The sequence below is a fragment of the Ahaetulla prasina genome, chromosome 2 (assembly GCF_028640845.1).
Source record: "Ahaetulla prasina isolate Xishuangbanna chromosome 2, ASM2864084v1, whole genome shotgun sequence".
NCBI classification, from domain to species: Eukaryota; Metazoa; Chordata; class Lepidosauria; order Squamata; family Colubridae; genus Ahaetulla; species Ahaetulla prasina.
Genome location: NC_080540.1, coordinates 81821344 through 81834243, shown reverse-complemented (window position 1 = coordinate 81834243; position 12900 = coordinate 81821344). Strand labels below are relative to the sequence as shown.

The 12900-nt window shown below is 43.9% G+C and overlaps 1 protein-coding gene across 1 annotated transcript in view; it reads left to right on the top strand.

Moving 5' to 3' along the window:
* The window catches only part of UNC5A (unc-5 netrin receptor A), a 104264-nt gene that overhangs the window by 71841 nt on the left and 19523 nt on the right, over window positions 1-12900 (top strand). Inside the window, exons 2-6 of the mRNA XM_058168679.1 lie at window positions 5905-6126; window positions 6379-6522; window positions 6773-6876; window positions 7243-7423; window positions 9062-9226. Coding sequence (XP_058024662.1) covers window positions 5905-6126; window positions 6379-6522; window positions 6773-6876; window positions 7243-7423; window positions 9062-9226 — 816 coding nt within the window. The remainder of the gene's footprint in view (window positions 1-5904; window positions 6127-6378; window positions 6523-6772; window positions 6877-7242; window positions 7424-9061; window positions 9227-12900) is intronic.

Sequence of the window (12900 nt, the reverse complement as noted above, 5' to 3'; positions counted from 1 at the left end):
ATAAGGGATTTACAAATATGGATGACATAAACTTTAGTGGTTGTTTTTCCTATTACATTTTTACTTCAGCCTTCTTCTCAAAAAATCATGGTGACTGACCAGTTCATTCTAATCTTTAATTAGTATAAATCTATAAGATAAGGTTGACTGATGGAGAGGCCCTGGTCCAGGGTCACACAATATGCTTAGAATCTGAATCTGAATATGTCCTGGTTTTTCCAAAGCAGATATGATGGTAGGAAATCTGTAATCACTTCTGACCATTTTAAAGGCCAAATCTTACTATGACATACCTGATTGGGACTAAGGCTACAGCACTGCAAGAAAAGATTAGCTGCTTTCTACTTTTTTCCCCTTATATAAAGGTGCTGATCACCATAAAGAGAGAAAAAATGTACATGTCATATGAGCATCAGGAAGAAAGATCTTCACTATCAGTCTTATAAATATGGCTCGAGGAATACTCTATAGCAGTGTGGAAAATTGCTGCAGCCCCATTGAAGGGGAACTAGAAGGTTCTAAATATCACCAGGGAAAATTTATTGTGCAGCTATTTTAAAACCTAATTTGCCTAATACCAACCTACCTGGGCACTAAGTTCCCACTTATGGCCAATGATTGCTGTACCTGGGTTAAGGCATTCTTTATGTTGATGCCCGGATTATGAACCACCCTCCATCGCAATTTAGTTTTGAATACCTTTTGAAGGCATGCTTGTTCATTCAAGCACTTTCAGGACAAGACTGCCTTCTAAAAGTGAATTATTGTTTTACTTGTTGCATTTTGGATATTACTAAATTGTTTTCTTTGCTGCTAAATTGTGTTATTGTTGATTGCTATATGAATCGCTTTTATTTCCCTCCCCCCCCTTTCTTTAAAAAAAACCCCCTCTACTTTGGGCATCTTTGAGAGACAGCTAAACAAAGAAGCAACACATTCTGATTCCTCTGCTTCAATTCATTCTAGAATGAATTTATTCTAAAATAAAGTCTGAACTAGCCACCACCACCTCTAGAAGTTACTGATTCACTCTTGAGTAATGGAACCAAGGGGCAAGGAAGGCTGGGCTTCCAAGGCCTTTTAAGTATTGGTGCAGTTTTGCACTGCATTGTCCATGCTACAGCAGTATTTTTTATTTATTTATTTATTTGTCACAACAGTATATATAAGCATAAGCATGAAATAATTATACGATATTTAAGCATAAATATAATCATAAGTATGTGATAACTATATGAAATTGGATACAATCAAAGGGAACATTAGGACAGGAACGGTAGGCACGTTGGTGCTCTTATGCACGCCCCTTATATATCATTACCCACCGAATAAGTTTCATTTATTAATTTATTTCAATTTATCGGATGATGCAGGAGCCTCGCGCTCTGCTAGGTCAAGTTTTCCGACTGCTGGGAACGGGAGAAGCAATGACGGCGAAGGGGGGGAGGGGAAGGAGAGAAACATTTAAATATAAAGCAGAGAGAAGCTCTCGTAGCAACCGTTGCTGAAGTCGACAAGAAGCACCAGCTGCGGGCTTTTGGCAGGAGAGCGGTTGTTGTGGCTCCGAGAAGCCGCGGGGCCTTTGGCACTCGGCCCCCTGCAGGGGTAGCGGTTGCGTTGTCGCTTTAGCCGTCAAAACATGCTCTCCTCCCCCCTCCCCTTTTCTAGGCGTCCGAGCAACCTCTTCCCAAGAGTCTTCGGCCCGTTCGCTGTGTGTGTGTGTGGGGGGGGGTTTCCCCCCTTGCTTTTAGCCCACCGCCGTCCCAGGCAATCCGGACGGGACGGAGCTTAGCCCCGCCAGGTGGCTGCCTTGCAGCGGAGCCCTGCAGAGACGCCAGGCCTCTCTAGCAGGAGGCGGGAAAGCGCGGGCAAAAGAGCGAGCGGGATCAGTGCAGCGTGGCATGACGAGACGAGGCCCCCCGGAGAAGTGAGCTATGTCCCTTATTGGTCACACTACATTTCTTTTTCATTAGCAGTTAAATGCAGACATGAGGGATCGGCGCAGGTTCACTGGGCGCGCGCCGTGCAGCGTTTCCTGCTGTGATGGATTAGCCCCAGCGGAGGCCCGGCAGCCGGCGGGAGGGCGGGCGGTTGTCGGCGGTCCGGCCCTTGCAAGCCTGGCAGAGGGGGAGCCCAAAGATAACCGCCTCGCCAAAGATTAGGAGCGGGGAAGAGAAAGAGAGGCGAGAAAAAACATCCCTCTGTCTGGAAGGATTAAGCGGGCTGTAAAATGCCGGACGGCCAGGAGATGGCAGCAACGAGAGCCGGGGAAAACTTCACTTCGACCGATATTTCGAAGTCTCGGTGAACGTGGAAGGATGGGGTGTATGCAGTTTTAATTGGTGGGGGTGGGTGGCTGGGTGGGGAGACGACTGTTTATCATACACATTGAATCTCCGGAATAGCGTTCTTATTTATCCAGTTTCTTTCATCCCTCTCTGCTAGTTGCTGCCCTAGTTTTGAAATATAACTGGCAGGTTATCCTTTTGGCACTTTCATTAATTCAGGGTTGAATCTAAAAACCTTGTCAGTATATGCTGCACTTTAAAAAAAAAAATCGGAAATCATATTCTCTTGGCCCTGGGATAGAACTGCAAACCTCCCGTTATGTGTAGTCCTCACCTTTCCACAGTTCACTCATTGACTATTCAGAGTTACAAGGGCACTGAAAAAAGTAACTTACCAGTATTTTTCACACTTATGACCGTTGCAGCATCCCCATGATCATGGGATCAAAATTCAGATGCTTGGCAACTGGTTCATATTTATGACTGTTGCTGTGTCCCAAAATTATGGGATCCCCTTTTGTGACCTTCTGAGGAGCAAAATCAATGGGGAAGCCAGAATCACTTAACAATCAGGTTACTAACATATCAACTGCAGTGACTTACTTCAAAAGTGAGGCAAGAAAGGTCATAAAATGGGGCAAAATTCACTTAACAAATTTCTCACTTACCAAAAGAAATGTTGGGCTCAATTGTAGTCATAAGCTGAGAACTACCTGTACTTACTTATATAGCTCTTTCCCACGATGGTCCTTTTGCCTTGCGGGGTGGACTGTTCTCTTCACCACAAGTCTTCCTAACTTACTGAATCTAATAGGGAGAGGAAGTTCTCCTTGAAAGAAATGGGGACAGAGAGTGGTAGGGGGCTGAGACCAGTGGTGGGATTCAAAAAATTTTACTACCAGTTTTGTGGCTTGTTGGGCGTGGTGTGGCTTGGTGGGCATGGCAGCAGAAGGATATTGTAAAATCTCCATTCCCTCCCCACTCCAGGGGAAGGTTACTGCAAAATCTCCATTTCTTCCCAATCAGCTGGGATTTGGGAGGCAGAGAATAGATGAGGGTGGGGCCAATTAGAGGTGTTATTTACCGGTTTTCCAAACTACTCAAAATTTCCGCTACCGGTTCTCCAGAACTTGTCAGAACCGGCTGAAACCCACCTCTGGCTGGGACATAGGGAATGACTCTCTGTAGTATAGTCCCCTGTCTCTGGAACAGCTCCCCCCAACTTCCCCTCTAAGATTAGAGGTTACCTACTTTAATGATATTTGGAAAATGATGAAAACACTTTCATAGAGCATTTAAACTCATTTTGATTTGTTTATAATTATTAGTATTTCTCATTTTTTATTGGACATATGAATGGATTTTATTATTTTATTGTTTTTTAATCTCCTATGCTATAAACCAGGTAGAAGTGGAAGAATTAGTGATTATATATTTTGGTAAATAAACAAACTAAATAAATATAGGAACATAAACTAAATTAATATCTTAGTTTAAGTGATAATCAACAAGTCTGAATCATAACAGCTAACTTTATTAGTGATAAGGAGATTAACCAGCAAATCTGAGTGAAGTTGCTTATTAGTTGTGCATGACAAATTTTGCATTAGTTTTTGTTTATTTATAAATCAAATTTATAGGCTGCTCAACTCACAGTGACTCTTATGTGATTTGAAGAGCCCAGCAATGACTACAAAATGCAGTTTATTTTGATAGGTTTCCAGTATTCCAGACCAAGAAAAGCCTATGGCAAGTACAGAATCAGCATAACTATTTTTATCTAATGAATATTTATATCATTTGGAAGGAATGTGATCTTCTTTAGTGAGATGGCTGAATCTCATAACCAGAGCGGTGGTTGTAACTCATCATACCCAAATCAGTGTGAATGACATTATGGCTTGGTTTCACCTTATTATCAGGGGGAACTTTAAATTCTCTACAAGTAAAGAGTTGACTCTAAGGCAGAGGTTTTTTCCCCCCACACATCACAACAATACTGACTTACACCATGAAGAAAATCCTAATAATCTCTTAAGAACATCAGTGAAGCTATGAGATGGGATGGATAAAGGGTGACTCATATTCAGAAGCCTTCTGTTCTAAGGCTTGTATCCATAATCTATTTTTACAGAACTGAACCAGCAGCATGCCATCAGTATCTTTCCTGCTAGGAAAGTATTGCTGTCAAGTATCCATATCAGTAGAAATAATCACTGAAATGTACCAGACAGCATATCCCATCATTTCTATGCCAAGAGAGTAAATAAACATAAACATAACCAAATCATTATAGCTGTGACACCATCTCTGGTATGCATAATAAACAGGTAATGTTCAGTGATCATTTATGTTTACCTTGTTGATGTGCCTCAAAAGGCTTGATATCTCTCTTCAGTTTAGGTGTTGGTTGTTGTTGGTTTTTTCCCCCCATTAAGAATTACTGGTAAATATCAGCGAATGAGAAGTATTGACATGTGATGAAAGGAATAAGATATCTGTAATACCATCAAACATCAATGTCTGCCTATCCCACATCCTTGGGAAGGCCGCAATAGGTGGACAAAAATGACAAATCCTTTCTGAACATCTGGCTGGCTGTGTAATGAATGATACCGTCTTTCTTCTGACCCTTTGCTGTCTGTGGAGTTGGGAGCATGTATGGTGGAGGGGGGCTGTTTTAAAAGCGTGAGCACCTATATTAGCTGAGGCAGCAACAGGATGACCACGTGATAGCTGCAGTGGCTTTTATTTTTCTCACAGAGCAGTTCAACATGCAGTTGATCAAAGATCACTAAAGAGCTGGTGTCATTTTGATGACATTGAAAAAGGTGAAACCTTGTTTCACAGAGCTTTCATTGTAGATGCTGATGGATCCGGTGGAGGAAGGACACCGGGCAAACTGAACTCAAGTATTGACGTAAAGTGTGCAATTTTGGAAAAATCACACCACTAAATATCAGCATCACTCTATACCTATCTTTTTTTCACCTTCATAGAGGGATGCTGCCATGCTGTGGGATATACGGAGCTCTATATCTGATCCATTTGTTTTGTATTCAAAGCTGCCTTTAGTGTCCTGTTCTGAGGAATACAGGTAGTCCTTGACTTACAACAGTTCATTTAGTGACTGTTCAAAATTACAATGGCACTGAAAAACCTGACCATTGTTCACATTTATGATCATTGCAGCATTCCTATGGTTACATCATCAAAATTCGGATGCTTGGCAACTGGTTTATATTTATGATGGTTGCAATGTCCCGAGATCATTTGATCCCTTTTTGCAACAAGCAAAGTCAATGAGGAAGCCCTAGTTCACTTAACAACTGTGTTACTAACTTAACAACTCCAATGATTCACTTAACAACTGTGGCAAGAAAAGTCATAAAATGCAACAAAACTCATTTAGTAAATGTCGCACATAGCAACATCAATTTTGGGCTCAATTGTGATTATAAGTTGAGGACTACCTGTATTAAGCAATATTCATTGGTGCTTCTGAATGCATCTCACCAAGACCACAAACTCCCAGGATGTAATTCTTCAGCGCCTGCTCTAATGTCATTGCTGCTACACCAGTTTCTAATTATTTTGTTTCTGTCACCCAACACAGATGCTCAACAAAGTGCCACCGTGCCCATTCCTGTGCCTGGCTCTGGCTCTGACCTACTCCCCCACTTCCTGCTAGAACCTGAGGATGTTTATATTGTCAAAAACAAACCTGTGACTTTGACATGCAAGGCCGTGCCGGCCACCCAAATTTACTTCAAATGCAATGGTGAATGGGTGCACCAAGGTGACCACATCATCCAGCGCAGCAAGGATAAGAGCACCGGTGAGTGCTGAAAGGGCACTGAGACAGTCTATCAAAGAGAAGGAAAAGGATAGCTGCTGTAGATGGGACGTATAAATGTTGAGCTGAGTAACATAAGGAAATCTGTTGGGTATCAGCATATGTTAAATTTAGCAGCTTCTCTTGTTTTCTGCACTTCCGCAGAGTTGTGATGTGTCTCTAACTCTGTTCGGAGCCCTTGTAACCAATTAAATTTTCTTCCTAATTTTTTTTTGCTGCTTGATGTTTTGGCAGGCCTACCCCTCATGGAGGTACGGATAGATATCTCAAGGCAGCAAGTGGAGAAGATCTTTGGCTTGGAAGAGTACTGGTGTCAGTGTGTGGCCTGGAGTTCCTCCGGCACCACCAAAAGCCAGAAGGCCTTTGTGCGCATTGCGTGTGAGTGATTTCCCTATCCGGAATCTTTCTCCTCAATTCTCCCGGTGCTTTCCATCCATTTGCCAGCGGGCTTTTTTGGCTCCAGTGAGGAACAGTCATGGCACAAGTGCTATGTGCTCTCTAAGGATCACAGGTGCAACAGTGGCATTGTCAGGGACCAGATGAGTCCGTGCCACTAAAGAAGCAGCCTGGCATGTTGGGGAGTCTGTATGATTGTCATTACACCACTCTGAGTTTCTTTTCTTTCTAGACTTGAGGAAGAATTTTGAGGAGGAGCCACTGGCCAAAGAAGTCTCACTTGAGCAGGGAATTGTGCTGCCTTGCCGCCCTCCAGAGGGGATTCCACCTGCTGAAGTGAGTACTGCACATAACATTCTCATTTTGGGCCAATGTGAGGAAATTACTGAACGTCCAGTTGATACAAAGAAATCCCAAGCCGCTGGATGGGACCACCAGATAGGATGCCATATACCTTTCCTCTTGCCCTTGGCCTCTGCAGCTTCTGCCAGCGACCTAGGCTGGGTTCTTGGTGTGCCTCCTATTTGCATATTCCCTACCTGCTGCTTGACAGACCGCAGCTTCTCTCTTCTCTAAGCTTTCTTGCATTGACTCTGTCCCTCCCTTGGTCGATGTCTGTACATGTTTCTTTTGGAGCACATTTCAGCCACCGTGTTTTAAGGCTTCTGACCCAAATGAAATCAGCTCTTGTGTTTTCTCAAGGTGGAGTGGCTGCGCAATGAAGAACTTGTGGACCCAACACTAGACCCCAATTACTACATTACGCTGGAACATAGCCTGGTGGTGAAACAAGCTCGCTTAGCTGACACGGGCAACTATACCTGCGTGGCCAAGAACATAGTGGCTCGCCGTCGCAGCTCACCTGCCGCTGTCACTGTCTATGGTAGGACCTCTTCAGGGAATAGGGAGGGTGACCCTGAGAAAAAGGGGCACTGTTACCCCTTTTTACAACCCCTCCTGTGCATGAATCCCACCCTACTCCCAAGTTTTGTTCAGTTTGCAGAGGAAAGGGTAAGATGGATGATAATAGGATGGGACGCTTTCAGTTATTTTATTTTTTTCCTGTTGGTTGCGGGGGTAACAGTGCCCAAAATATTGAGGCCTTGCTTCTACTCGGGTTATACTATACCCAGTTGTTTTGGGGATGTGAAGAAGAGCTTTGGAAGGAAGGAATTCTACTGCAGATGAGGGTCATAGATCGTACCTTCTCAGACAAGGAGAAGGAAGGTTGAATTGTAAATATGACTAAGGAGCAAGTTATGCTCTTGCAGAATACAACAGAGGAAAGCAACATGACCCTTTCCCTGTTCCTCTTAAGTGTTTGCCCCTCTGCTTGTGACGCCTCCTTGCATATCCCCATGTTTTCTTGTGTATTCTCCCCAAACTGTTCATACACACAAATACACCAAGGAATCCCAAATTCTGGAGCCAGCAATTTTGTCCCCAAGACAATGAAAAGGCTTGGCTACCCCTCTAGGCCTGAAAAGCACTCTGCTCCCAATGGGGGTGGCAGCTCACTCTCCCGACCAGCTCTCCCAGGGCAGTCGTTGCAAGCTCTAGCTGATGCTGTCCCTTCCCCCCAGTGAATGGAGGCTGGTCGACGTGGACGGACTGGTCAGCCTGCAGCACCAGCTGTGGACGGGGCTGGCAGAAGCGGAGCCGGAGCTGCACCAACCCAGCGCCACTCAACGGGGGGGCCTTCTGTGAGGGCCAGAATGTGCAGAAAAGTTCCTGCGCCACCCTGTGCCCAGGTACTGCCCCTGCCACCCCGTGGGCCTGCTCCCATGGTTCAGTTTGCTGTGCTCCTTAGACTCCAAGCCCCTCACCCAAAGCCCTTCCCAGAACAGTGGAGAAATGCTTAAGAAGCCAACATATGTGAAGTTGTAATCATTTGAGCTGATCCACCCACTTCTGCTAATCTTCCTCACTCACGGTTCTAGACTTCTTCTCTATTTCACCACCATCCCCTGATGTGGGGTGCTCCCTGTTCACACAGTTCTGCTTATGCTATGCTACTTCAACCATACTTTCTCTCTCCCATTGCCCTGTTTCAAAAATCCAGCTGTTTTGATTGTGAATATGGAAGGATGCTGAGTGTGCCTGTGTTCAACTCTTGGAAGCAACAGCTCAAAAGCACTTAGCTCTTGCCTTGCCTTGCTTTCCCTTCCCTCCCATTTGCTCTACTTGTCTGCTTCAACCCATCCATGTGTCTGTTTTTGTCCTCTCCTATCTCGTAATTCTTCTGAGGCAGGTCACAAATTTGAGTAGAACTCTTTCCCCCCCCCCAGTAGGGTAGCTTCGGTTGCTGCCCCAAGATGTACAATCCTATCCCTTTCTCTGCCAAGGAGACATAGCTCAAGAGCATTCTCATGGATTGTGAGATTGTTAGAGCGATGCCTGCTGGGATGTGGTGGGGTAGGGTGGAACAAGGGGAAGATGTAGTGTTTACTGGGGGGGTGAGAAAACTGTTGAGTTAGATTTTGGTTAGTAAGTATTTATACTGCTTCTTTCTAACTGGCAGTACCTGGTGGTTGGTCAGCCTGGAGCTTGTGGTCAGTATGTGGTGCTGACTGTACACATTGGCGCAGCCGTGAATGCTCTAATCCAGTGCCTCGTAATGGTGGGGATGAGTGCCAGGGGCCTGAACTGGAGACCCGCAACTGCACCAGTGAATTGTGTACGCATGGTGAGTCCCTGTCTCTTTCTTGATCTTTGGGAACGACTACTGTTACTAGAGATACAAAGGATGTTGTGATCAGGGTAGTAATTTTCATATTGTCAAGAAAAAAAATGCATAATCAGAGAGGGGAGATAGGACCACAAAAACACTTGCCTATACTAATTTCTATGTATGCCAGGGGTGAAATCTACTTACCTTCCCAACCAGTTCGGAAGTGCACGTGCCCCGCGCGCATGAGCATCGCATGTGCACTTGGACCATCTGTGCATGCACAGAGAGTAAAAATGAGGTTACTTCCTGGTTATAACGACGACCAGGTGGGTGGGCGGAGCCTCGCGCCCCCATCGCTACCAGTTTTTCGAACCCCCGGCCATCGCTACTGGTTCTCCGAACTACTGGCCGCCATTGCTACCAGTTCAGCCGAACTGGTCTGAACCGGGAGCATTTCACCCTGATATATGCTTACCTATTTAGTAATTATTACAGTTTAAACACATAAAGCTCAGCTTGTCATACCTGGGAAGACTGCTGTTAGGTTATTTGTATGCCAACTTTCCAAATGCTTATTACTAATGGGCAATTAATAGATCATCAAATTGCTGATGGGAACTTTTAAGGGCCCAAATTCCTCTTCTTGAAAAACAGGCAGCACAACCTCTCAGTCAGACTAGTGGATCCCTTCAAACAGAACACTGTCCTCTTAGATAGAGGCAGGGAGTGCTCTGAACATTGAAAAACCACTTCAGGAGGCAGAAGGCTGACCTGGGTCTCCTGCTGAGGTTTGCTCTGAGTGGCTGGACATTCAGATTAAGATATCGGGGAAGCCAAGCCTGTCAACTCTAGTCCGCCTACCCACTCACGCAGGAAGAAACAGCTCATTGCCTTGTGCAGACCGATTCTCTGCTGCCTAGTTTAACATGAGCTTGTGGCCATAGGCAATAAAGTAAGTACCTGCCTTAATTGTGGCCACCCCTACCACACCAGCGCAACTCCCTCTTCCCTCATTCCCAAGACAACAGTTCAGAATTGCCTCCCAAAAGGTGAGCTCCTTATTTGAAGCCTGGTCACCCTAGAGAATAGCCAGTTGGACTGCAGGAGGGAGAGCTCTGTGCAGACACAAGGGAGAGGAAGAGTGAGTGACAGACCCCATCCTGGCTCATTAACTAACTAGCTTGCTAGGTCTCCTAGGACTTTTCTCTTCCTTTTATATCAAATTAACGTTTTCACAGTTGAAGTAAAAGCAACGTTCGTCTTCCCTCCTGGGGCAGCTCATCCTAAATGCTGCTGGCGGTAGGGATGAGGGTGGAATTTAGAAGGACAGCAGGGCAAAAATTTCAGTCACATAAATTAATTCCTTCCTTCCTTCCCATACATTGCTTCTTAAACTACTATAAACTGATATTTGAATATTTGGTTGTTTCTGTGACACAGAAATGTTGCTTTCTTGTACAATATATTCTCCTGCTCACCACTCCCAAATAGTCCCTATTTTCTAGTCTTTTGTTTGTCTGCCTCTCAGTGGATGCTTCAAAGGACAGTCTGCATTCATCTTCTCTTGTGTAGTTAACATTTGGTTCATCTTCAAGCCAAACAAAAGGGGGCATGGGGAAGGGCAAGGAGCAAATAATCCATTCTCCCAAATAAAGACATACTGCTTTTACTCAGAAATTACTGCATGGAAGTGGATGTTGTGTCTCTAAACCCAATTTCACTTGCCTATTATAAACCCAATTTCACTTGAACGTATCTTTTCTTTTATGTACACTGAGAGCATATGCACCAAGACAAATTCCTTGTGTGTCCAATCACACTTGGCCAATAAAAAATTCTATTCTATTCTATTCTATAAAAAATTCTATTCTATTCTATTCTATTCTATTCTATCCTTAATGGCATTCTCTGCTGCGATGCCTGTTACGATCCCCTGCTTGAGATATGGGGTGGCATATCTCCACCCACAACTGAAGTTAATTGGCTTGCCTTGATGATGTTTGATTATCAGTATGATTAAGAATACTTGGTGATTTCAAGTAACAGTATTTTAAGCATCATAATTATTAACTATTAATAATCATTAATAGGCAGATTAAATTGCATTTTGTGGCAACCTAGGACTATATGGTTCTGTGAAGTGGTTGTGGCTGAAATGACTGAGGCTTTTCTTTGAAGTATGGATGATCTCAGTTTTTAGAATAGAATAGAATAGAATTTTTATTGGCCAAGTGTGATTGGACACACAAGGAATTTGTCTTGGTGCATATGCTCTCAGTGTACATAAAAGAAAAGATACGTTCATCAAGGTACAACATTTACAACACAATTGATGGTCAATATATCAATATAAATCATAAGGATTGCCAGCAACAAGTTATAGTCATACAGTCATAAGTGGAAAGAGATTGGTGATGGGAACTATGAAACGATTAATAGTAGTGCAGATTCAGTAAATAGTTTGACAGTGTTGATGGAATTATTTGTTTAGCAGAGTGATGGCCTTCGGGAAAAAACTGTTCTTGTGTCTAGTTGTTCTGGTGTGTAGTGCTCTATAGCGTCGTTTTGAGGGTAGGAGTTGAAACAGTTTATGTCCAGGATGCGAGGGGTCTGTAAATATTTTCACGGCCCTCTTCTTGATTCGTGCAGTATACAGGTCCTCAATGGAAGGCAGGTTGGTAGCAATTATTTTTTCTGCAGTTCTAATTATCCTCTGAAGTCTGTGTCTTTCTTGTTGGGTTGCAGGTATATGATGAATTTTGGTGTACAGGTATATGATGAATCGCTGGTAATATGATGAGAATTGCCAGGTTTACGGTTACAGGAGAAGGGAGATTGATAACTTGCTGCTCATTCCCACTTTGAGCCTGTGATCTCCTATCTGGACTTCAGGAATAGAATTGCTGATTAAGATTGGCTTGGTGATAAACACCAAGTCGACTTGCAGTAAGACCTTGTTCATCCACAACTTGGTATTTGATGAGCAGACAGATGGTTCAATGAAGTGAGAATTATGACCTTCATGGATAAACTTTTCCACCTTTCAGGTATACCACCAATCTAGACTCCAACCGATGCTGATCTTGTTTGTGACCAAGGATTCTACTTTAGAGGTGGCCTTGTCTGAATATTTATATGTTAAATTGGGGCAGAGGAAAAAATCAGGGATCTTGCTTATGTCAAGATCACCCTGCTGCCTGACAGATTCCTTGCCCAAACTGCTCAACCTTCTCATGGGACTAGTGTTGGAGTCTTCCTGCCTGTTATGTGATTTTAATTTCTTGGATGTGTGTCAGTTGAAGCTTAGGTATGCATGAAGACCTTGTGTTTGTCCAAGGAAATATCAAGCTTGACAGGTATAAACAGCCACATGTTGAATCTTGCTTTTGCCTTGAAGCAGTGATGCAGGGATCTGAATACAGAGCTTGCCTTTCTGAACCTTTTGCCATCTCAGACATTGTCATCTGGGTCCATGTTGGGTGAATAGAGTGATTATCCCAAGATGTCTTAGATCTGGAGTAGTTCCAGACAAAGGGGCTTTCCCTGTGACCTTGCAAGCAGTTCAACTGAGTGTGCAGTGAGCCACCAGTATCATGAGGAAAACTAGGCACTTGTTGTGATTGCTTCCGAGCAGGCTTTCTTTGTTTGCTGATCCAGAATAGCAGGGAGCTCTGGGAGATGAAGTGGCA